Below are 27,746 nucleotides of genomic sequence, written 5' to 3' on the forward strand. Positions count from 1 at the left end.
GCCGGTAATATTAAAATCTCTGCAATAGAGTGATTTCATAGCGCAGCGGGTTTAGCCATTCACGGTGGGAATGATTCAAGTGCGGCTTTTCCCTCGATCTAAGGACGGTCTCTGGTTGAAATGTAACTTTTAGATTTGAATCATTTTTATTCCGATTTAAGGTTAAGCATATTACAATGATTGAGAGAAATACGATATAATTTATTTTTATTTCAAAATAAATTACCAGGATTTAGAAAATTCTCCCTCGACCCCATTTTCATATCAGGCGTCCCCACATGGGGTCGCGACCCCTAGTTTTGTATGGGCTGCACTATGGTGAGCGTTACATTCATGCCAGGAACGAGAGGGTTAAAACGGGGAGGGGATCATGCTGGGAGGCTGACGTATCGAGCACAGTCTGTGGATAACTGGGTTGCAACATCAATAACAATCGGTATAATACCGCTGGATCATCGGCGTTGCATGCGTTTAAATACAGGAATCCCGCAGGCTTATTGAATGCGATTGGTATGCATTTTCACAACCCTAGTATAACACTGCAAAGAGGAAATTCTGACTCATATTCGTGGTTTCGTTATCTGTAACGAGGGCGTTACAAGAAAGATGCCTTGTCCAACGGTGAGTGCGGTGCGCGATCGCAGATGATAAAGAACGGTGCATTTTAATTTTGATATGCAGATATAACACACGGCTTATCGTGTTATAGTTGGAATAACCGTGTATAGGAAAATATCTATGACGAATGGAGTAGAACAGATGCTAAAATGCGAGGTGCCCGGTCTATTTGCGCAGGTGGATCACTAACCTGATGTTAACAATCGCGTTTCTCCACGCGTCTGCCGGGTCGGTATGCTGTGAAGCTGGTTGTGAATACCGGGACTCGAGTCATGCTTCCCGGGGTCGGCGTGTTTGGCACCAGCTTGACCACGCGGGTGATTATCCCGCTTTTGAAGAACGAAGGATTCGCGGTCAAGGCTCTATGGGGACGGACTCAGGAGGAAGCCGAGGAGCTGGCCAAAGAAATGAACGTACCGTTTTATACCAATAGAATCGACGACGTTTTGCTGCATCAGGATGTGGATTTGGTGTGTATCAACCTACCTCCACCTTTAACGCGGCAGATTGCTGTCAAAACATTAGGTGAGTCGTGGTGAAGAAATGGGATGATGTGACATGCGCGATATTGCCTTTGGGAAATCAATAGATAATACTTAAATCACAGTTTATTACAAAATTGAAATGTATTATTCTCAATGAACAGTAAGGTAGACCATTTACGTAGAAGAGCTGGCCTGTTTGATGTGAACATAGACAGGTGTGGCATTCTTTCCCAATCAACTGCAATATTTTGTATTTGGGGGGGGGGGCAGTGTGGTGTAAAATAAATATATATATTGCAGTTGATTGGGAAAGAATGCCACACCTGTCTATGTTCACATCAAACAGGCCAACTCTTCTTTGCAAATAGCCTACCTTAAGTACACCCCTGTTCATTGAGAAAAATACATTTCAATGTTGTTATAAACTAACTGTGATTTAAGTATTCTCTATTGATTCTCTAATGCTGTAAAAAAAGAAAATCAGCTGCAATCTGAATGAAAATGAAAACGCACAGCTGCTACTTCTGTGTAATCCACCCCTTCCATACAGAAGGGTTTCTCCATCACTAAGCCAGATAGTCAGGGTCTCATGTTGGCCTACATTGAAGGGTTGGGTGGGCTACACCACACTGTCCAGTAGCCATTACACCCCTGGATCCAAATTACACCCCTGGATCCAAATATATTTTTATGGTCCTTCTGTAGCTCAGTTGGTAGAGCATCCAAATCCCCGGGTATAGAATTATGCACACATGACTGTAAGTCGCTTTGGATAAAAGCGTCTGCTAAATGGCATATATTATTATTATATTATATATTATGAAGGATTGTCATTGGCTGCTGCCTTGGGAACACACAACACAGCCCGAGTCTCAACAGGGAAGTAGAATAGAGGGATGGGAAGATTAGTAGCTCATCGAGACCATCCCCCACAACATGAACCAGTTAACATCTACTAGAGCAGGAACTTTTGAAAATTGAATTGTTCCATCATTCTGACACGGATCCCTGTCTGACTATCGACCTCTCTAGACCATGTGATAATGGATACGTCGGACTGACACACAGGCATATGTCCAGTGGCGATGATCATATAGGAAATAACCCTGAGTAGTTGTCATGGTTCATATCCTGACACAAGGAGGACCCGAGCTGGCTGACCCAGCAGAGAGGGGAAAGATGCGTCACTATGGCAACATTACAGAAGATGACACCCTCGTAATGAGTAGCCTTACTCTCTGGGAGCTGTGGCCTTGTTACATCAGCAGAGACTGAGTATAGTTAGCATATGGGTCAGACTCAGCACATGGGAAGTCATGGCCTTAAAGGAGGAGTTCAACACTGGTACTACTATGTTGTTATTGTACTTCTGACAGGTTTACTGCACAGGTGGGCCAGTGTGTGTGTGTTCCTGACACTTTTAATTGATCTTTCTTTCCACTGTAAATCTCTCTGGATAAGAGTGTCTGCTAAACTTGTTTTATTATTATTATTATTATTTATTTTAACCTTTTATTTAACCAGGCAAGTCAGTTAAGAACAAATTCTTATTTTCAATGGCGGCCTAGGAACAGTGGGTTAACTGCCTTGTTCAGGGGTAGAACGACAGATTTGTACCTTGTCAGCTCGGGGATTTGAACTTGCAACCTTTCGGTTACTAGTCCAACGCTCTAACTACTAGGCTACTGGGCTAATGGGCTAACTACTAGGCTACTAGGCTAATGGTCTAACTACTAGGCTACTGGGCTAATGGGCTAACTACTAGGCTACTAGGCTAATGGTCTAACTACTAGGCTACTAGGCTAATGGTCAAATGGTAATGGGATGTCAACTCTTCCTAACCGGGAAGGCTTGGGAAAGGGCCCAGACCAATATATTTGGTTATCATTGATGAGTGCCGATTTTACATTTAGACTTTTTAATTGATCTTTCTTTGTACTGTTGCCCAATCAGCGGCAGCAGCTGACAGCAACACCAGATAACATCAGCCTCAAGGACACCGCAGTGGTAGAGCTGGATGAGGTCGTGGAAGTTCGTTAACCTAAAGTCATACCAGACCCTGTTTGACAAGAATAACCACAGCACGGAAGCTACGGAGCTGAGAGGTCAATGCGTCATCACTGTAACTTTGAGTAAATTCATAGTGCATGATTTTGTTACAGGGGTGTCTGTATGCATGGCGATGATCTCTGTCATAACTTGAATTTTACTCTGGCCTGACGTACAGTGTAATGTCCCCAACAGTGACCGTTCCCTCAGAGTCAACATGTCCTCTAGCTTCTAATCTTACACGGTTGTCTTTAGAAGAGCCCCCTGTTCATTTCCCCGTTCCTGCTTTGTTTTGGTTAATGTAGTGATGGTGTTATCAGACGAGAAAGGAAAGCCTCCGTTTATTTCATGACTGGACTAATGTGACTGAATCGGAATGTGTGCGCGCACAACTTCTAGGAATTTGTTCCATTTATATCTGTGGTGTGACTGTCCTCACGCGTTATCTCCCCATCTGAACAGGTACAGACACATTATTATTATTATTATTATTATTATTATTTATCATTATTTTACATTGTCGTGTCTCCTGTATGGAAATGTTGCAGCTGACTACATAGTTTAGGATGTCAACCTGGAACGCTGTAGCCCCGCCTCTCCGTTGTGTGTCAGAAGCATTCTTTTTTTAGCTCACTCTCTGACGTGAGGAGGGCGAGGGTCAAGATACTGGTACTGTGACAGCGGCCCATTATGGCTCAGGAAAGTGCTGGCTTGGAATAGTTGGCAGTGGAATACAAAACTATTTCCCCTTTGGGAATGTGCACTTGGAAGGCATTTGCCAACACAGTCCAACCCAAACCAGAGGTCCTGACTTTGGGCATTGAACCAAACCAAGTAAACCAGGCTAAAACATTAGCATGAGCCCAGTGTTTTTCCCCCTAGCAACTGCTATTGTTATTGCGGTTTTACCTTTCAGTGTGACAATCTAAGTCACATTACAGCCAACTGGTATATCCAGCCAGGCCACATCGCTTCTTCAATAGTGATTTTTATTGTTAGGTTTTTCACCCTCCTCCTTCCTACTATAGCATTCTGTTGACGCAGAGAGTCTGATACATTTCTCAGGGAATTGGCTCTTTGGCAAGCAAGTGTGCCTGTAGCAATTAGTATCTTGTCTCCCAGCCTGCGTTTTTAAAGAAGGACTCGTGCGAGCGACTAGCATTTCTTGGCCGACGACCATATGAAAGTGCGTTTTCAGGCTGTTGAGGATTAGTAGCTCCTTTTGCTCATTCCATTTTTTTTTTTACCCCGAATACATTTAGCGTTTCTGATCCACTCCGGCCCAAATAACATCCCATTTTGCTTCTGTGATGTTCGAGCGAGGCAATAGAGGCACGAGAGGAAAAAAGAGCAGATTCCTTCTAGCGTCTGGCCTACTACATTCATACAATCAGAGACTCTGAAAGAGGTTCACACATGACATTCTGGGAGAACAATGAACAGCCAGAACACAAAGCCAAGTAGTTAAACCACAGTGTGTGAACGTTGTACAATAATTAGACCACAGACAACATCTGTCAGTGCTATCGGTCTGTCAGTGCTGTCGGTCTGTCAGTGCTGTCGGTCTGTCAGTGCTGTCGGTCTGTCAGTGCTGTCGGTCTGTCAGTGCTATCGGTCTGTCAGTGCTATCGGTCTGTCAGTCTCTTCTAACTATGGCATGTCAATCAGTGGCTTTATCAGTGTCTGTTTTTATAGACTGCTCACACCCACTGAAGTTAATTCGGGGGAACAGAAACCTTGTGGAGATGTGATCGGTGAGGTGAATTAGTTGGACCTGAGAGGGAGGTTAAAAACCTTGTCTTCTCCACATTTCATTTTCCTTTAAACCTATTCACACTTTTCATATCAGTGCATGCAAAGGAGAGGAGACGAGGAGAAGAAGCCACTTTAGACTAATGAGATGCACCCTACAGTCTATTTTGTCTATTGAGACTCACCCTACAGCCTCTGCTCTCTGGCTCAGTGCTGGATCTATGATGCAACTAAGCTTTACAGCACCGCGTAAGCATTCCTGCGGTCCTCAGCCTGGCCCTGGCATCAGTGGCCGGGCTATCAGGTAACAGGTCAGCGTCCTCTGAAGCTGAACCGACAGACACTTCCTGATCCCCGCTGACTGTAGGAGGCCGCTAAATATAGAAGAAGCCCAGGAGGAGCTACAGGGGTGCAGCGGTACTAATCATGTGACGTTGAAAAGGGGCAAGTAGTCCTCACGTTGCTTGAACACTGACACCCACACGCTAGACTTCTGATACGCCTGGTACCTACCCAACTCTGCCTGGAGTGGATATCAACATGCCCCCTGCAGTTGCTTCACGTGCGTGTAAGTTCCACTAGCTGCAACTGGCTAACCTCTGTGACACTTTGTGTGTGCCGCTGTCCTTTCCATGCCGAAAGCTTTCCTCTGGTGGATGTCATACCTATCAGTCTGTAGAGAAGTCTGAAGGTGGTCTGTCTAGGGAGCTTGATTATGGACTAGTCTGAAGGTGGTCTGTCTAGGGAGCTTGATTATGGACTAGTCTGAAGGTGGTCTTTCTAGGGAGCTTGATTATGGACTAGTCTGAAGGTGGTCTTTCTAGGGAGCTTGATTATGGACTAGTCTGAAGGTGGTCTTTCTAGGGAGCTTGATTTGGATTAGGTGGTCTTTCTAGGGAGCTTGATTATGGACTAGTCTGAAGGTGGTCTGTCTAGGGAGCTTGATTATGGACTAGTCTGAAGGTGTCTTTCTAGGGAGCTTGATTATGGACTAGTCTGAAGGTGGTCTTTCTAGGGAGGATTATGGACTAGTTGAGGTGGTCTTTTATGGACTAGTCTGAAGGTGGTCTGTCTGAAGGGGCTTAGGGAGTTTGATTATGGACTAGTCTGAAGGTGGGTCTTGATTATGGACTAGTCTCTAGGGAGCTTGATTATGGACTAGTCTGAAGGTGGTCTTTCTAGGGAGCTTGATTATGGACTAGTCTGAAGGTGGTCTGCTTGATTATGGACTAGTGAGCTCTGAAGGTGGTCTGGGAGGTTATAGACTAGTCTGAAGGTGGTCTGTCTAGTGAGCTTGGTTATAGACTAGTCTGAAGGTGGTCTGTATAGGGAGCAGCCGTCCACTAGAGCAGCCGTCCATGTGATCTCTTACTCTTGAGAGAATGATGATGACCAGAATGTAAATCTGGTGTGATTAAGCTTCATGGCAGCCAGAACATGTTGGTCTAGATGATCTACTAGTCTTCCATCCCTCTGTTCTAAGGTCCCTGTTGAGACTCAGGCTGTTGTTGTGTTCACAGTTTTCTGGTTAGCCAGGCATATAGGAGACAGAATGACAGTGTCATTCCCTTACTTCCTTGAATGGCAAAGCTTGTTTTTTTTTGTTGGGAGTTTACAGGCGGCCCTTCATGTTCACTCCTCCAGCACAGCCATTTACATGCACAGCAGATTGGCCAGTGTTACCTAACATTTCTAGTGTTGATTCAGGTGTTACATTAACACTTGCTGGTGTAAAAATAACCCAAGTGTTGGTGTTTAATAACCAGTGTTTAACCAAAACCACACCCATTATTATCATATTTCCCAAAATGCTCTATTGCAGGTAGAGTTTTTTTTCAAAATGGTTTTGTTTTTATACATATGTATTAATTAATCTCATGCTACTCAAATATAACATAAGTTATTCTAAACTAATCCAATCTGTTTTCTTCCACCCATTACTGAAATTGTTGTTCCAGTTTAGGTAGACTCCTATCTTAGACTTCCCAACCCGGCGGTCTGAATTCAGGTTATTGGAGAATAAAAATGCCATATGTTGGATATCCCAACTAGCTGGATTACATTAGGAATTTCACTTTGCAAGGCAGCATAATGTGACCTGCGTTCCTAAAAACCATGTGTTTCAGGCCACTGTATTAGGGCAAACCTAAGCCCTCAAAATAAAGCCTTAATAATGCTTGTAACATGTTGAATAATTCAATGTTTACTGATAATATATGCACTTAGGATCTCACTTGGTGTGAAGGCCATAGGACAAAAAAGACTGCAAAAACCATGTATCTTATCACTAACAAATACAGTCATGGGTGGTAACTCCACAATTCACCAGAAAGGCAAGGCATTCTGGGAAACATGTAACACTGGAGAATTTGTTGTGTGCTAATAGAAGCTGGAGTGGGAGAAAAAGGGCCTACTCTTGCGGTCCTGTGAAGTTTTCTATGTTGGAAAAACTGAATCTCAGAACAGGAGCTCTACCAGCCTACCTTCTCCCAGTACTGAAAAGTGAGCATTGCTCAAGTCAGGGGGAAGAGTTTACTCATGGAAACACGTCCATGTCTATGAAATGAGGGTCTGTTGTTTTGCTGTTCTGTGGCCCCACTTGTTAAAGTTTGTTTTGACAGTGCCAGATCGGCTACATTTGGCCATGCGTGAAGCCTTATTTTGCTGCTGCCGTTCATGTTGAGATGCGCTAACCGTCTGTACTTGTGTCACTGATCCAAATATCCATCCAGGGATTTTCTACAGGATTGCCTTGTTGCTCAATAATGAATATGCTGACTGATTGTGGGGACGTGATGTTCCTTTTAAGCAGAAGGGAAGTGTAGGCGTTTTCCCTAAACCACTCCTTCCAGGTGAGTTTTTAAACGTGGCTAGTCTTGTCTACACAAAGTACAGACTTGCAGCTACTGTACCAGTCAGTAAGAAACCAGGGATTACAGTATTTCTCTGCATACACTCATAGACACAGAACCTATTGTGACAAGCTATTGACACAGAACCTATTGTGACAAGCTATTGACACAGAACCTATTGTGACAAGCTATTGACACAGAACCTATTGAAAAAAGATTTATTGCTGGTTGCTACAAACCCAAGCTAGTGCAGTGTTAGGTTTCCTACCTATCATCATTGCCAAGGGGGGGGGGGACTTCTCAAATATCCTTTATGTGAGTTTGTAAGGGAGCAGCCACACTCGTGTTTCATAATTGGACGATGGGGACGAGAGACGGGAGGCAGGCCCACATTGAGGCAGTCCCGTGAGGGGACAGCAGATTTCACTAATACCCAAAGGTCCCCATCATTCATCTGCATCAGGAAAGGGTCTCTTAACATAAGGTTTGGCCTGACAGTAACAGGAACCCAGATGATCAGTTCAAAACATGCTATTAATAATGCAGCTATTGTGTTTTAATGCTAACAGGGGTTTGAAAGAAGAGACTTGTACTGTAAAAACGGTAAGGACATTTGTATCCCATGTAGCCGCAGGACATTTCTCACTTCCTGTGTGTGTGTGTGTGTGTGTGTGTGTGTGTGTGTGTGTGTGTGTGTGTGTGTGTGTGTGTGTGTGTGTGTGTGTGTGTGTGTGTGTGTGTGTGTGTGTGTGTGTGTGTGTGTGTGTGTGTGTGTGTGTGTGTGTGTGTGTGTGTGTGTGTGTGTGTGTTCACGCTCCAGTATTTGAGAATATTCAAGTGCGCCTTTGCAGGGTGTCTTGCTAGCAGCAATGAGCAACAGGGGAAAAAGGAAGTTCCCTGCTATGGAGATGCTAATGATGGACACAGACACTATGGGCGGCTGTCCATGAGAGCCTATTGAGGGTGCAGCATCCGAAGGCTTAGTTAAGAACAATGCCTCAGTGCCACACCCCAAAACGTCCCTCCTGAGTGATGTTGTTGCATACCCTTTTACCTTGCTTCTAATCTCTCCAACACGTGTTCTTCCCAGCAACAATTTAAACACACGTCTCCCTCCTGGTGAAGTCAGACGTGTTTTCACCCTCAAAGAAAAATGACTTCACAGGAACAAAGATTCCCAAGATAATTTTTTGCATACTGATCTTCATTTCCTGACATTGTGGACATCTATCACTTCATTTTAATTAAATATTAGCTTTCTTTATTTAGGCATGGACTGCACTGAAAATGTAGCTCTTTATCTGACAATGTTGTACACCATGACGATAAACTAAACCTTGAATAAAAATGTACCTTTTTAATTTTACCTTTATTTTACTAGGCAAGTCAGTTAAGAACAACTTCTTATTTTCAATGACTGCCGAGGAACAGTGGGTTAACTGCCTGTTCAGGAGCAGAACGACAGATTTGTACATTGTCAGCTCGGGGATTCGAACTTGCAACCTTACGGTTACTAGTCCAACGCTCTAACCACTAGGCTACCCTGCCGCCCCAATGATAATCATGGCATTGGCATTTTCTATTCATGGTATTCAGGGACAATATGCACTGCCTCTTGACATTTCCCACATTCATCATAGCCGTTGATGCTGCTTCACTTTACAATGTCTATTTTTTAAATCTCCAATCCTCCGTACTACCAACACATGGCAGGTACGAGGGCCCTACTCCATGAAGGGCTCAGTAATGAAGCAGTCCTACGCTCCGCTTCGTCCTCTAATATACTGTACACAGCAAGTCACTGTGTCATTCAGAGGGTACGCTGAATGGTCTGCAGAGTTTTTGTCTGCATAGCTCTAGGTCAGAATGAATTGTACGCCATGGGCATTCTAGGAGAATGATGGCTGTGGCAGAATGTAAATTAAAATGTTTTTTTTCTTACAGTATTCTGGGTTGGTCTGCATTCTAGTTGGATGGCAGAATTTGGACAGGAAGTAAATGAGTGATGCTTAAGAGGTAGGCCATTTCCTCGAATAGAGAACCCGAGCAGAGAGATGGTCAGGTTTTGTTGGAGTGTGTGGTGGTTGCTATGGCCCCTCTGCGCTGTGACCTTTGACACACCGGCACGGTAAAGGCCTCTCTGCTCTGACCTTTGGCACACCGGCATGGTAAAGGCCTCTCTGCTCTGACCTTTGGCACACCGGCATGGTAAAGGCCTCTCTGCTCTGACCTTTGGCACACCGGCATGGTAAAGGTCTCTCTGTTGAACCCTGTGTGCTGAGAAATGGCTATAACACTCATGCCATCTGTTTGCTCATGTAAATAATCGTCTTCTTAACATGCTGTGCATATTTCATCGTGTTTATCTGACGTCTTGAGGCAGGAATCGCACAAATGATTCATTGTGGCATTCCTGTCAGCCACGCTTTTCTTTCACACAAACACTCCACTATCTGCTGAGTGGACCCAATATGCTCAGCCAAGGTATCTGCTGAGTGGACCCAATATGCTCAGCCAAGGTATCTGCTGAGTGGACCCAATATGCTCAGCCAAGGTATCTGCTGAGTGGACCCAATATGCTCTGCCAAGGTATCTGCTGAGTGGACCCAATAGTGGACCCAATATGCTCTGCCAAGGTAACTGCTGAGTGGACCCAATATGCTCAGCCAAGGTATCTGCTGAGTGGACTGCCAATATGCTCTGCCAAGGTATCTGCTGAGTGGACCCAATATGCTCAGCCAAGGTGGACCCAATATGCTGTGCTGAGTGGACCCAATATGCTCTGCCAAGGTATCTGCTGAGTGGACCCAATATGCTCAGCCAAGGTATCTGCTGAGTGGACCCAATATGCTCAGCCAAGGTATCTGCTGAGTGGACCCAATATGCTCTGCCAAGGTATCTGCTGAGTGGACCCAATATGCTCAGCCAAGGTAACTGCTGAGTGGACCCAATATGCTCAGCCAAGGTATCTGCTGAGTGGACCCAATATGCTCAGCCAAGGTATCTGCTGAGTGGACGCAATATGCTCTGCCAAGGTATCTGCTGAGTGGACCCAATATGCTCAGCCAAGGTATGTGCTGAGTGGACCCAATATGCTCTGCCAAGGTATCTGCTGAGTGGACGCAATATGCTCTGCCAAGGTATCTGCTGAGTGGACCCAATATGCTCTGCCAAGGTATCTGCTGAGTGGACCCAATATGCTCTGCCAAGGTAACTGCTGAGTGGACCCAATATGCTCTGCCAAGGTATCTGCTGAGTGGACGCAATATGCTCTGCCAAGGTATCTGCTGAGTGGACCCAATATGCTCTGCCAAGGCAATTTAAGGCTGGATTATCCAGTTGTTGCTGTAGGTTTACCAGATGGCAAAAAGAGCAATTTAAACCCATCACTATGGTATCTCAATATATATTGCGTGTGTTGAAGAGGTTATCTGGGATAATTGACCTCTGATCTTGTATGTTTTTGTTACCTTTACACCTGTGCTGTCTTTGTGTGGTAACGGCACCCGAGATGGGGGCTGTTCTCAGCACTGTCTATAAAGAGGCTGAAAATGGTTGACCCTCTTTCCTTTAGAGAGATATCCGTGTGCTCTCTCTCTCTCTCGTGCTTTCACAGCTCTCTCGCTCTCTCTCTCTCGACCCTGAGTGGGAGGATGACAGAGGTCATCACCATGCCAACAATGTGCACCCCCTTCTCTCTCGCTGCCAACTGACTCCTCTTTCCCAGTTTACCCGGGCCAGCTCATTGTGTTTCTCTCGTCCGCTGAACAAGAGGAAGTTCAATTGTAGCCCGTCTTTACAGAAAGGACTGACAGTGAGGCGTATGATACAAGGGAAGCTGTGTTTGCCCAGAGCTGTTCTATATGCCTTTGCCTTGGAGTCAGTGAGTCAGATGTCTGTCTCCATTAGTCAGACCTGGCTGAACCCCGTCCAACACCTTTTGGATGAACTTGGACGCCGACTGCGAGCCAGGCCTAATCGCCCAACGTCAGTGCCCGACCACTAATGCTCTTGTGACTGAATTGAAGCAAGTCCCCACAGCAATGTTCCAAAATAGGGTGGAAAGCCTTCCCAGAAGGGTGGAGAGTGCTGGGGGGGGGGACCAACTCCATATTAATGCCAATGATTTTGGAATGAGATGTTTGAGGAGCAGGTGTCCACATACTTTTGATAATGTAGTGTATCACTCTGAGAAAGAGAATTGAATGTAAGGGGTAGTGTTGTTCGTCAACCATCATGTGGATCGGTCTTATAGGATGATACAATTGGTCAGGAGCCGAATGTGTTTTTCCCTCTACTCCTCCCTACTTATCCACTGCTATGTCATCTTCTTCAATGACAGTCACACTCCAAACCAGCCTGTTGTCTCAGGACAACGATGGGGGTCCTAAAAAGGTCACTTGTTTGTCCCTTTTAATTAATTATTTTCGACAGGGGGTTGTGCATGAGGCTGACCCCCCCCCCCTCTCCCCCAGTGTTGTGGCCAATTACTCACTCTACGCTAGGCCATAACAAACACGTTACTGCTTCAACGTAGCCTGTAATTGTTTTGACATTTATACTGACAGATTAATTAAACGGAGTGCGCTTACGGCCAATATGCACAGCTAATTTTCACAGCGTGTGTCTGATACGACATAAAAAAATGAACCCAGTGACTGACTGAACAGAATATAATAATGCCCCATCATTCTTCTCCTTTGTGCGGTTCCATGTTTTACAGTACACGTGTAACATTGTTACAAAGGTGATATATAGTATGAAGGGACGTGTGCTGATTTTAAGTAGGCGGTGGCGGTTAGCGCACGTGGCTAATTGGTCCCTAATTGGTCCCTCAGGACTAGAGGCTAGTGGAAGGTTGATCGCCACATGACACCTTGACAGGACCTGCAGATTGTTTTTGGTTGAAAGATATACCACTGTATGCTGTTTTTTAAACGCTAAGCCAGATGTTGTGGTAGCACTGCACCTACCGTCAACTCCGCTGTCCTTTTAATACTGGGTCGTTATCCACCTTCTATGATATTAATGCAACGTAATAGCTGCACTCTGAGCATGTGGGAAGGCTGTGTTTAATGACTCCGCGGGGCGTCAGCGGGAGTAAGACCCAGCTCAGTGATGCTAATGCCTTCCATCATCATGGAGATATTCACCGCTCGCTAATGGAGCCCCGAGTGTCATTCAGACCCAGATGCAAATGGTCTGTACTTTTCAAATCCCTCAGACTTGAATATTCTTTTCTAAAAAAAAGTGACCCGAACCCATTCAAATGCGAAGCTGTTTCATTTGACCCATTTCATACCGCAGTAAAGACTTGTCTGTGACGTGTGGAATTAGTCTTGTGGTAATTAGTCTTGTGGTAATTAGTCTTGTGGTAATTAGTCTTGTGGTAATTAGTCTTGTGGTAATTAGTCTTGTGGTAATTAGTCTTGTGGTAATTAGTCTTGTGGTAATTAGTCTTGTGGTAATTAGTCTTGTGGTAATTAGTCTTGTGGTAATTAGTCTTGTGGTAATTAGTCTTGTGGTAATTAGTCTTGTGGTAATTAGTCTTGTGGTAATTAGTCTTTGTGGTAATTAGTCTTGTGGTAATTAGTCTTGTGGTAATTAGTCTTGTGGTAATTAGTCTTGTGGTAATTAGTCTTGTGGTATTAGTCTTGTGGTAATTAGTCTTGTGGTAATTAGTCTTGTGGTAATTAGTCTTGTGGTAATTAGTCTTGTGGTAATTAGTAATTAGTCTTGTGGTAATTAGTCTTGTGGTAATTAGTCTTGTGGTAAATTATTAGTCTTGTGGTAATTAGTCTTGTGGTAATTAGTCTTGTGGTAATTAGTCTTGTGGTAATTAGTCTTGTGGTAATTAGTCTTGTGGTAATTAGTCTTGTGGTATAGTTTTTTTTCATGTTTTGTTCAACAGGGTTGATGCAGATTTAGACATTTGAAACTAAACCACACTGTTCTCTACTAAATGTATTTTAACCACCAACATGTGGACAGGTCTCTTGTTTGGGTAATTGAGGGGAAAAAGTCAGTGTGCCAGCACTTATGACCACGAGTTTATGTATTTGGCTGGACGGCTGTCTCTGACATCTCTCAGTAACAGTGTGACATGTAATATCATGTGACATTTTAAAAGGGTTATGTTTAAGATCAGCAGGATGTTCAGGAAGTGGAGGTGAGCCTCTGGGAGGAAGTGGTTCGTTGGCGAAGGTAATGTTTCCCCACTGACATTAGAGTTACATTTCTGTGTTGTTTTCTACTTAAGTGAGAGTAAAGCAAACATTGTTCTGTCCCTGGAGATGGGGCTGTCTGTCCCTGGAGATGGGGCTGTCTGTCCCTGGAGATGGGGCTGTCTGTCCCTGGAGATGGGGCTGTCTGTCCCTGGAGATGGGGCTGTCTGTCCCTGGAGATGGGGCTGTCTGTCCCTGGAGATGGGGCTGTCTGTCCCTGGAGATGGGGCTGTCTGTCCCTGGAGATGGGGCTGTCTGTCCCTGGAGATGGGGCTGTCTGTCCCTGGAGATGGGGCTGTCTGTCCCTGGAGATGGGGCTGTCTGTCCCTGGAGATGGGGCTGTCTGTCCCTGGAGATGGGGCTGTCTGTCACTGCTTGGAGGGACCATTTAGCTGCTGACTGGACACTGGAGGAGTCAAGCCCCGTGGAACAATGAGCAAATTAGTAAGCAGAGAGCTCTTTTTAGTTTGATTCTCGTTCGATTTAGAAAGCAGAGGCTGTAGCGAGACTAACTTGTGTTCCTTAGCTCAGTGATTCCTCCCTCTTGTTAGTTACTTTAGGACTAATTCAGTTTGGGCAAGCAGCCTTAAAGATGAGATTGTTACTCGGTGTCTGGTTTTTGTCTGTCACTATCCTTCTCTCCTTCGTCAGCTGCTGTGTTGTGAATGTGTCCTTTTTAATTTGTAAAAGCCAAAGAGAATGGTAGTGGTATGATGCCCAGTGTGTTACACTCTTCCAGTGTGTTACACTCTTCCAGTGTGTTACACTCTTCCAGTGTGTTACACTCTTCCAGTGTGTTACACTCTTCCAGTGTGTTACACTCTTCCAGTGTGTTACACTCTTCCAGTGTGTTACACTCTTCCAGTGTGTTACAGTGACTGGTCTGTGTTCCTCTTATCATTCAGCCTTGTGTGATGAACATGATGGTTAGAGAGGTTCTTAGCTCAACTGTACGTCAGCATTTGCTCAGTAAAATAGTTGTTTCTGTTCTACTGAGCTACAATATGGAGCGTTAAGCTCAACTTTGACTCAATCCCAGGTTGGAACTACTTCAGAAGTATCTTCTCTCGGAGTTGGAAAGCCTCAATCTTCATGCAATCAAAACTGGATGCATATTTTTATCGTTATCAACCGGTCCACTCCAAACAACAGCCCATTTTTATCTCCCATCCATCAGTGTAAATCAATTTAGTGTTTTGAGCTTCTAAAAAAGCCTTGGATAAATAAACACTGATTGGACAGAACGTTGTAGCCTCCTTGAGTTAATTGGCTGCTGGGCTAATTACTTTTCCACCGAGTCGCTAGCAGATGACTTTGGAAGCACAAACACTCCTTATTTTCCTGTTTACTACATGCGCACACAGACTCACACACTGAGTCATAGCACCCGCGAGTGCTTGGTGACAGCTGGTTATTTAGTTCCTGTACAACGGCAGTAGAATTCCACTACCTGTTCCACTCTATGAAACTTGGCCTGGGCTGTCCTGGCCTGGGCTGTCCTGGCCTGGGCTGTCCTGGCCTGGCTGGCCTGGGCTGTCCTGGCCAGGCTGTCCTGGCTGTCCTGGCCTGGCTGTCCTGGCTGTCCTGGCCTGGCTGTCCTGGCTGTCCTGGCCTGGCTGTCCTGGGCTGTCCTGGCTGTCATGTCCTGGCCAGGCTGTCCTGTCCTGGCTGTCCTGGCCAGGCTGTCCTGGCTGTCCTGGGCTGTCCTGGCCTGGCTGGCCTGGCTGTCCTGGCTGGGCTGTCCTGTCCTGGCTGTCCTGGGCTGTCCTGCCTGTCCTGGCTGTCCTGTCCTGGCTGTCCTGTCCTGGGCTGTCCTGGCTGTCGTGTCCTGGCCAGGCTGTCCTGGCTGTCCTGGGCTGTCCTGGCTGTCCTGTCCTGGGCTGTCCTGGCCTGACTGTCCTGGCCTGGCTGTCCTGGGCTGTCCTGTCCTGGCCTGGCTGTCCTGGCTTGGCTGTCCTGTCCTGCCTGTCCTGGCTTGGCTGTCCTGGCCTGGCTGTCCTGGGCTGTCCTGTCCTGTCTGTCCTGGCTTGGCTGTAAATCTGTTGACACCGTGTAGCCTCAGAGTAGCATGCTGATAGCGTCCCAGATGGCAGATCACAACGACTGGTCCATTTTTTTTCCAGACGTTTCTATTTTTTTGTCATCCTAAAGTGGAGGGCCATTGTGTTTAGCTGCCTTTCTAAAGTCTTCGAAAGCCAAGTTAATAAACAGATCACTGACCATTTCGAATCCCACAGTACCTTCTCAGCTATGCAATCTGGTTTCCGAGCTGGTTACGGGTGCACCTCAGCCACGCTCAAGGTACTAAACGAGATCATAACCGTCATCGATAAAAGACAGTACTGTGCAGCCGTCTTCATCGACCTGGCCAAGGTTTTCGACTCTGTCAATCACTGTATTCTTATTGGCAGACTCAACAGCCTTGGTTTCTCAAATGACTGCCACGCCTGGTTCACCAACTACTTCTCAGACAGAGTTCAGTGTGTCAAATCGGAGGGCCTGCTCTCTGGACCTTTGGCAGTCTCTATGGGGGTGGGTCATTACTCTGGACGGCTCTGACTTAGAATATGTGGGAACTACAAATACCTAGTTGTCTGGCTAGACTGTAAACTCTCCGTCCAGACTCATATTAAACATCTCCAATCCAAAATTAAATCTAGAATCAGCTTCCTATTTCGCAAACAAAGCCTCCTTTACTCACGCCGCCAAACATACCCTCGTGAAACTGACTATCCTACCGATCCTCGACTTCGGCAATGTAATTTACAAAATAGCCTCCAACACCCTACTCACCAAACTGCATGCAGTCTATCACAGTGCCATCCGTTTTGTCACCAAAGCCCCATACACCACCCACCACTGCGACCTATATGCTCTCGTCGGCTGGCCCTCGCTACATATTCGTCGCCAGACTCTGTCTTCGCTAGGTAAAGCACCGCCTTCTCTCAGCACGCGCTCCAGCAGGTATATCTCACTGGTCACGATAACGACACCCACCCGTAGCGTGTTTATTAATAAACCCTGAGTTTGATGGTAGATTTCAGTAGTTGTGGTTATTTCGTTCTCACTTTTACTTTGTCACAATTATAATTTGCATGAGTTATGTTACGAGTCTCATTACCATCCCCCCTAGACTGTCGGGCCAAAAGGGATTCGTAACAGACACACAGACAGAGAGAGAGAGACAGAGAGAGAGAGACAGAGAGAGAGACACGGACAGAGGGAGAGAGAGACACGGACAGAGGGAGAGAGAGACACGGACAGAGGGAGAGAGAGACACGGACAGAGGGAGAGAGAGACACGGACAGAGGGAGAGAGAGACACGGACAGAGGGAGAGAGAGACACGGACAGAGGGAGAGAGAGACACGGACAGAGGGAGAGAGAGACACGGACAGAGGGAGAGAGACACGGACAGAGGGGAGAGAGACACGGACAGAGGGGGAGAGACACGGACAGAGGGGGGAGACAGAGAGACACGGACAGAGGGGGAGAGACACGGACAGAGAGGGAGAGAGAGACACGGACAGAGGGGGAGAGACACGGACAGAGGGAGGAGACACGGACAGAGGGGAGAGACACGGACAGAGGGAGAGAGACACGGACAGAGGGGGAGAGACACGGACAGAGGGGGAGAGACACGGACAGAGGGGGGAGAGACACGGACAGAGGGGGAGACACGGACAGAGGGGAGGGAGACACGGACAGAGGGGGGAGACACGGACAGAGGGGACAGAGGGGGGGAGACACGGACAGAGGGAGAGGGAGACACGGACAGAGGGAGAGAGAGACACGGACAGAGGAGAGGGAGACACGGACAGAGGGGGAGGGAGACACGGACAGAGGGAGAGGGAGACACGGACAGAGGGGGGAGACACGGACAGAGGGGGAGAGGAGACGGACAGAGGGAGGAGAGAGACACGGACAGAGGGAGAGAGAGACACGGACAGAGGGGAGGGAGACACGGACAGAGGGGAGGGAGACACGGACAGAGGGGGAGAGACACGGACAGAGGGGGAGACACGGACAGAGGGGGGGAGACACGGACAGAGGGAGAGGGAGACACGGACAGAGGGGAGGGGAGACACGGACAGAGGGGAGGGAGACACGGACAGAGGGGGGAGACACGGACAGAGGGGAGGGAGACACGGACAGAGGGGGGGAGACAGACGGACAGAGGACAGAGGGAGACACGGACAGAGGAGGGGAGACACGGACAGAGGGGGAGACACGGACAGAGGGGGGAGACACGGACAGAGGAGGGGAGACACGGACAGAGGGGAGGGAGACGGACAGAGGGGAGGGAGACACGGACAGAGGGAGAGGGAGACACGGACAGAGGGGGGAGACACGGACAGAGGGGGGGAGACACGGACAGAGGGGGAGACACGGACAGAGGGGGACAGGGGACACGGACAGAGGGAGAGGGGACGGACAGAGGAGAGAGACACGGACAGAGGGGAGGGAGACACGGACAGAGGGAGAGGGGGACACGGACAGAGGGGGACACGGACAGAGGGGGACACGGACAGAGGGGGGACACGGACAGAGGGGGACGCGGACAGAGGGGGACGCGGACAGAGGGGGACGCGGACAGAGGGGAGGACGGAGGGGAGAGACGGACAGAGGGGAGAGACACGGACACGGACACAGCGAGAGAGAGAGAGACACGGACACGGACACAGCGAGAGAGAGAGAGACACGGACACGGACACAGAGAGAGACACGGACACGGACACAGCGAGAGAGACACGGACACGGACACAGCGAGAGAGACACGGACAGAGAGAGACACGGACACGGACACAGCGAGAGAGACACGGACAGAGAGAGACACGGACACGGACACAGCGAGAGAGACACGGACAGAGAGAGACACGGACACGGACACAGCGAGAGAGACACGGACAGAGAGAGACACGGACACGGACACAGCGAGAGAGACACGGACAGAGAGAGACACGGACACGGACACAGCGAGAGAGACACGGACAGAGAGAGACACGGACACGGACACAGCGAGAGAGACACGGACAGAGAGAGACACGGACACGGACACAGAGAGAGACACGGACAGAGAGAGACACGGACACGGACACAGAGAGAGACACGGACACGGACACAGAGAGAGACACGGACACGGACACAGAGAGAGAGAGCGAGACACGGACACTGAGAGACACGGACACAGCGAGAGAGACACGGACACAGCGAGAGAGACACGGACACAGCGAGAGAGACACGGACAGAGAGAGACACGGACACGGACACAGAGAGAGAGACACGGACAGAGAGAGACACGGACACGGACACAGAGAGAGAGAGCGAGACACGGACACAGAGAGACACGGACAGAGAGAGACACGGACACGGACACAGAGAGAGAGAGAGAGACACGGACACGGACACAGCGAGAGAGAGAGAGACACGGACACGGACACAGAGAGAGAGACACGGACAGAGAGAGACACGGACACAGAGAGAGAGAGCGAGACACGGACACAGAGAGACACGGAGAGAGAGAGACACGGACAGAGAGAGACACGGACACGGACACAGAGAGAGAGAGAGAGACACGGACACGGACACAGAGAGAGAGAGAGAGACACGGACACGGACACAGAGAGAGAGAGAGAGACACGGACACGGACACAGCGAGAGAGAGAGAGACACGGACACAGCGAGAGACACGGACACGGACACAGCGAGAGAGAGAGAGACACGGACACTGACACAGCGAGAGACACGGACACGGACACTGAGAGAGACACGGACACTGCGAGAGACACGGACACGGACACAGCGAGAGAGAGAGAGACACGGACACGGACACAGCGAGAGAGAGAGAGACACGGACACGGACACAGCGAGAGAGAGAGAGACACGGACACGGACACAGCGAGAGAGCGAGAGACACGGACACGGACACAGCGAGAGAGAGAGAGACACGGACACGGACACAGAGAGAGAGAGAGAGAGACACGGACACGGACACAGAGAGAGAGACACGGACACGGACACAGAGAGAGAGACACGGACACGGACACAGAGAGAGAGACACGGACACGGACACAGAGAGAGAGACACGGACACAGCGAGAGAGACACGGACACGGACACAGCGAGAGAGACACGGACACGGACACAGCGAGAGAGACACGGACACGGACACAGCGAGAGAGACACGGACACGGACACAGCGAGAGAGACACGGACACGGACACAGCGAGAGAGAGCGAGACACGGACACAGAGAGAGAGACACGGACACGGACACAGAGAGAGAGACACGGACACGGACACAGAGAGAGAGACACGGACACGGACACAGAGAGAGAGACACGGACACAGAGAGAGAGAGCGAGACACGGACACAGAGAGAGAGACACGGACACGGACACGGACACAGAGAGAGAGAGCGAGACACGGACACGGACACAGCGAGAGAGACACGGACACAGAGAGAGAGAGAGAGACACGGACACGGACACAGAGAGACACGGACACGGACACAGCGAGAGAGAGAGAGACACGGACACTGACACAGCGAGAGACACGGACACAGAGAGAGAGAGAGAGACACGGACACGGACACAGAGAGACACGGACACGGACACAGCGAGAGAGAGAGAGACACGGACACGGACACAGCGAGAGAGAGAGAGACACGGACACGGACACAGCGAGAGAGAGAGAGACACGGACACAGCGAGAGAGAGAGAGACACGGACACGGACACAGCGAGAGAGAGAGAGACACGGACACGGACACAGAGAGAGAGAGAGACACGGACACGGACACAGAGAGAGAGAGAGACACGGACACGGACACAGAGAGAGAGAGAGACACGGACACGGACACAGAGAGAGAGAGAGAGACACGGACACAGAGAGAGAGACACGGACACGGACACAGAGAGAGAGACACGGACACGGACACAGAGAGAGAGACACGGACACAGAGACACGGACATGGACACAGCGAGAGAGAGAGAGACGGACACGGACACAGAGAGAGAGAGCGAGACACGGACACAGAGAGAGAGAGCGAGACACGGACACAGAGAGAGAGAGAGAGACACGGACACGGACACAGAGAGAGAGAGAGACACGGACACGGACACTGAGAGAGACACGGACACGGACACAGCTCGAGAGAGAGAGACACGGACACGGACACAGCTCGAGAGAGAGAGACACGGACACGGACACAGAGAGAGAGAGAGAGAGAGAGAGACACGGACACAGAGAGAGAGAGAGAGACACGGACACAGAGAGAGAGAGAGAGACACGGACACAGAGAGAGAGACACGGACACGGACACAGAGAGAGAGAGAGAGACACAGAGAGAGACACGGACACGGACACACAGAGAGAGAGACACGGACACGGACACACAGAGAGAGAGACACGGACACGGACACACAGAGAGAGAGACACGGACACGGACACAGAGAGAGAGACACGGACACGGACACAGAGAGAGAGAGCGAGACACGGACACTGAGAGACACGGAGACAGCGAGAGAGACACGGACACGGACACAGCGAGAAAGACACGGACACGGACACAGAGAGAGAGAGCGAGACACGGACACGGACACAGAGAGAGACACGGACACGGACACAGCGAGAGAGAGAGAGACACGGACACTGACACAGCGAGAGACACGGACACGGACACTGAGAGAGACACGGACACTGCGAGAGACACGGACACGGACACAGCGAGAGAGAGAGAGACACGGACACGGACACAGCGAGAGAGAGAGAGACACGGACACAGCGAGAGAGAGAGAGACACGGACACAGCGAGAGAGAGAGAGACACGGACACAGCGAGAGAGCGAGAGACACGGACACGGACACAGCGAGAGAGAGCGACACGGACACGGACACAGAGAGAGAGAGAGAGACACGGACACGGACACAGAGAGAGAGACACGGACACGGACACAGAGAGAGAGACACGGACACGGACACAGAGAGAGAGACACGGACACAGACACAGAGACACGGACACGGACACAGCGAGAGAGACACGGACACGGACACAGAGAGAGCGACACGGACACGGACACAGCGAGAGAGACACGGACACGGACACAGAGAGAGACACGGACACGGACACAGAGAGAGAGAGCGAGACACGGACACAGCGAGAGAGACACGGACACGGACACAGCGAGAGAGACACGGACACGGACACAGAGAGAGAGACACGGACACAGAGAGAGAGAGCGAGACACGGACACAGAGAGAGAGACACGGACACGGACACAGAGAGAGAGAGCGAGACACGGACACTGAGAGACACGGACACAGCGAGAGAGACACGGACACGGACACAGCGAGAGAGACACGGACACAGAGAGAGAGAGCGAGACACGGACACGGACACAGAGAGAGAGAGAGAGACACGGACACGGACACAGAGAGACACGGACACGGACACAGCGAGAGAGAGAGAGACACGGACACTGACACAGCGAGAGACACGGACACGGACACTGAGAGACACGGACACTGCGAGAGACACGGATACGGACACAGCGAGAGAGAGAGAGACACGGACACGGACACAGCGAGAGAGAGAGAGACACGGACACGGACACAGCGAAAGAGAGAGAGACACGGACACAGCGAGAGAGAGAGAGACACGGACACGGACACAGCGAGAGAGAGAGAGACACGGACACGGACACAGAGAGAGAGAGAGAGACACGGACACGGACACAGAGAGAGAGAGAGAGACACGGACACGGACACAGAGAGAGAGAGAGACACGGACACGGACACAGAGAGAGAGAGAGACACGGACACGGACACAGAGAGAGAGACACGGACACGGACACAGAGAGAGAGACACGGACACGGACACAGAGAGAGAGACACGGACACGGACACAGAGAGAGAGACACGGACACGGACACTGAGAGACACGGACACGGACACTGAGAGACACGGACACAGAGACACGGACATGGACACAGCGAGAGAGAGAGAGACACGGACACAGAGAGAGAGAGCGAGACACGGACACAGAGAGAGAGAGCGAGACACGGACACAGAGAGAGAGACACGGACACGGACACTGAGAGGGACACGGACACTGAGAGAGACACGGACACGGACACAGCTCGAGAGAGAGAGACACGGACACGGACACAGCTCGAGAGAGAGAGAGACACGGACACGGACACAGAGAGAGAGAGAGAGAGAGACACGGACACAGAGAGAGAGAGAGAGACACGGACACAGAGAGAGAGAGAGAGAGAGACACGGACACAGAGAGAGAGAGAGAGACACGGACACAGAGAGAGAGAGAGAGACACGGACACAGAGAGAGAGAGAGAGACACGGACACAGAGAGAGAGACATGGACACGGACACAGAGAGAGAGAGAGAGACACAGAGAGAGACACGGACACGGACACAGAGAGAGAGACACGGACACAGAGAGAGAGACACGGACACAGAGAGAGAGAGCGAGACACGGACACTGAGAGACACGGACACAGCGAGAGAGACACGGACACGGACACAGCGAGAGAGACACGGACACGGACACAGAGAGAGAGAGCGAGACACGGACACGGACACAGAGAGAGACACGGACACGGACACAGCGAGAGAGAGAGCGACACGGACACGGACACAGAGAGAGAGAGAGAGACACGGACACGGACACAGAGAGAGAGACACGGACACGGACACAGAGAGAGAGACACGGACACAGACACTGAGAGACACGGACACAGCGAGAGAGACACGGACACGGACACAGCGAGAGAGACACGGACACGGACACAGAGAGAGCGACACGGACACGGACACAGCGAGAGAGACACGGACACAGAGAGAGACACGGACACGGACACAGAGAGAGAGAGCGAGACACGGACACAGCGAGAGAGACACGGACACGGACACAGAGAGAGAGACACGGACACGGACACAGAGAGAGAGACACGGACACAGAGAGAGAGAGCGAGACACGGACACAGAGAGAGAGACACGGACACGGACACAGAGAGAGAGAGCGAGACACGGACACTGAGAGACACGGACACGGACACAGCGAGAGAGACACGGACACAGAGAGAGAGAGCGAGACACGGACACGGACACAGAGAGAGAGAGAGAGACACGGACACGGACACAGAGAGACACGGACACGGACACAGCGAGAGAGAGAGAGACACGGACACTGACACAGCGAGAGACACGGACACGGACACTGAGAGACACGGACACTGCGAGAGACACGGATACGGACACAGCGAGAGAGAGAGAGACACGGACACAGCGAGAGAGAGAGAGACACGGACACGGACACAGCGAAAGAGAGAGAGACACGGACACAGCGAGAGAGAGAGAGACACGGACACAGCGAGAGAGAGAGAGACACGGACACGGACACAGCGAGAGAGAGAGAGACACGGACACGGACACAGAGAGAGAGAGAGAGACACGGACACAGAGAGAGAGAGAGAGACACGGACACGGACACAGAGAGAGAGAGAGACACGGACACGGACACAGAGAGAGAGAGAGAGACACGGACACAGAGAGAGAGACACGGACACGGACACAGAGAGAGAGACACGGACACGGACACAGAGAGAGAGACACGGACACGGACACAGAGAGAGAGACACGGACACGGACACAGAGAGAGAGACACGGACACGGACACAGAGAGAGAGACACGGACACGGACACAGAGAGAGAGACACGGACACGGACACTGAGAGACACGGACACAGAGACACGGACATGGACACAGCGAGAGAGAGAGAGACACGGACACAGAGAGAGAGAGCGAGACACGGACACAGAGAGAGAGAGCGAGACACGGACACAGAGAGAGAGAGAGAGAGACACGGACACAGAGAGAGAGACACGGACACGGACACTGAGAGGGACACGGACACTGAGAGAGACACGGACACGGACACAGCTCGAGAGAGAGAGACACGGACACGGACACAGCTCGAGAGAGAGAGAGACACGGACACGGACACAGAGAGAGAGAGAGAGACACGGACACAGAGAGAGAGAGAGAGACACGGACACAGAGAGAGAGAGAGACACGGACACAGAGAGAGAGAGAGAGACACGGACACAGAGAGAGAGACATGGACACGGACACAGAGAGAGAGAGAGAGACACAGAGAGAGACACGGACACGGACACAGAGAGAGAGACACGGACACAGAGAGAGACACGGACACGGACACAGAGAGAGAGACACGGACACAGAGAGAGAGAGCGAGACACGGACACTGAGAGACACGGACACAGCGAGAGAGACACGGACACGGACACAGCGAGAGAGACACGGACACGGACACAGAGAGAGAGAGCGAGACACGGACACGGACACAGAGAGAGACACGGACACAGCGAGAGAGAGAGAGACACGGACACTGACACAGCGAGAGACACGGACACGGACACTGAGAGAGACACGGACACTGCGAGAGACACGGACACGGACACGGACACAGAGAGAGAGAGAGACGAGACACGGACACAGAGAGAGAGAGAGACACGGACACAGAGAGAGAGAGAGAGACACGGACACAGAGAGAGAGAGAGAGACACGGACACAGAGAGAGAGAGAGAGACACGGACACAGAGAGAGAGAGAGAGACACGGACACAGAGAGAGAGACATGGACACGGACACAGAGAGAGACACAGAGAGAGACACGGACACGGACACAGAGAGAGAGACACGGACACAGAGAGAGAGACACGGACACAGAGAGAGAGAGCGAGACACGGACACTGAGAGACACGGACACAGAGAGAGACACGGACACGGACACAGAGAGAGAGACACGGACACGGACACAGAGAGAGAGAGCGAGACACGGACACGGACACAGAGAGAGACACGGACACGGACACAGCGAGAGAGAGAGCGACACGGACACGGACACAGAGAGAGAGAGAGAGACACGGACACGGACACAGAGAGAGAGACACGGACACGGACACAGAGAGAGAGACACGGACACAGACACTGAGAGACACGGACACAGCGAGAGAGACACGGACACGGACACAGAGAGAGACACGGACACGGACACAGAGAGAGCGACACGGACACGGACACAGCGAGAGAGACACGGACACAGAGAGAGACACGGACACGGACACAGAGAGAGAGAGCGAGACACGGACACAGCGAGAGAGACACGGACACGGACACAGAGAGAGAGACACGGACACGGACACAGAGAGAGAGACACGGACACAGAGAGAGAGAGCGAGACACGGACACAGAGAGAGAGACACGGACACGGACACAGAGAGAGAGAGCAGACACGGACACTGAGAGACACGGACACGGACACAGCGAGAGAGACACGGACACAGAGAGAGAGAGCGAGACACGGACACGGACACAGAGAGAGAGAGAGAGACACGGACACGGACACAGAGAGACACGGACACGGACACAGCGAGAGAGAGAGAGACACGGACACTGACACAGCGAGAGACACGGACACGGACACTGAGAGACACGGACACTGCGAGAGACACGGATACGGACACAGCGAGAGAGAGAGAGACACGGACACAGCGAGAGAGAGAGAGACACGGACACGGACACAGCGAAAGAGAGAGAGACACGGACACAGCGAGAGAGAGAGAGACACGGACACAGCGAGAGAGAGAGAGACACGGACACGGACACAGCGAGAGAGAGAGAGACACGGACACGGACACAGAGAGAGAGAGAGAGACACGGACACAGAGAGAGAGAGAGAGACACGGACACGGACACAGAGAGAGAGAGAGACACGGACACGGACACAGAGAGAGAGAGAGAGACACGGACACAGAGAGAGAGACACGGACACGGACACAGAGAGAGAGACACGGACACGGACACAGAGAGAGAGACACGGACACAGAGAGAGAGACACGGACACGGACACAGAGAGAGAGACACGGACACGGACACAGAGAGAGAGACACGGACACGGACACTGAGAGACACGGACACAGAGACACGGACATGGACACAGCGAGAGAGAGAGAGACACGGACACAGAGAGAGAGAGCGAGACACGGACACAGAGAGAGAGAGCGAGACACGGACACAGAGAGAGAGAGAGAGAGACACGGACACAGAGAGAGAGACACGGACACGGACACTGAGAGGGACACGGACACTGAGAGAGACACGGACACGGACACAGCTCGAGAGAGAGAGACACGGACACGGACACAGCTCGAGAGAGAGAGAGACACGGACACGGACACAGAGAGAGAGAGAGAGACACGGACACAGAGAGAGAGAGAGAGACACGGACACAGAGAGAGAGAGAGAGACACGGACACAGAGAGAGAGAGAGAGACACGGACACAGAGAGAGAGACATGGACACGGACACAGAGAGAGAGAGAGAGACACAGAGAGAGACACGGACACGGACACAGAGAGAGAGACACGGACACAGAGAGAGACACGGACACGGACACAGAGAGAGAGACACGGACACAGAGAGAGAGAGCGAGACACGGACACTGAGAGACACGGACACAGCGAGAGAGACACGGACACGGACACAGCGAGAGAGACACGGACACGGACACAGAGAGAGAGAGCGAGACACGGACACGGACACAGAGAGAGACACGGACACAGCGAGAGAGAGAGAGACACGGACACTGACACAGCGAGAGACACGGACACGGACACTGAGAGAGACACGGACACTGCGAGAGACACGGACACGGACACAGCGAGAGA

The 27,746-nt window shown here is 50.6% G+C and overlaps 1 protein-coding gene across 1 annotated transcript in view; it reads left to right on the top strand.

Annotated features, from left to right (window-relative positions):
• The first annotated feature begins 410 nt into the window (after positions 1 to 410).
• Positions 411 to 27,746, top strand: part of LOC123990293 (glucose-fructose oxidoreductase domain-containing protein 1-like) — a 36,089-nt gene continuing 8,753 nt past the window's right edge. The window contains exon 1 of the mRNA XM_046290883.1: positions 411 to 1,143. Within this exon, the coding sequence (XP_046146839.1) occupies positions 891 to 1,143 (253 nt within the window). The 5' untranslated portion in view covers positions 411 to 890. The remainder of the gene's footprint in view (positions 1,144 to 27,746) is intronic.

Source organism: Oncorhynchus gorbuscha, linkage group LG12, assembly GCF_021184085.1.
Source record: "Oncorhynchus gorbuscha isolate QuinsamMale2020 ecotype Even-year linkage group LG12, OgorEven_v1.0, whole genome shotgun sequence".
Classification (NCBI taxonomy): Eukaryota; Metazoa; Chordata; class Actinopteri; order Salmoniformes; family Salmonidae; genus Oncorhynchus; species Oncorhynchus gorbuscha.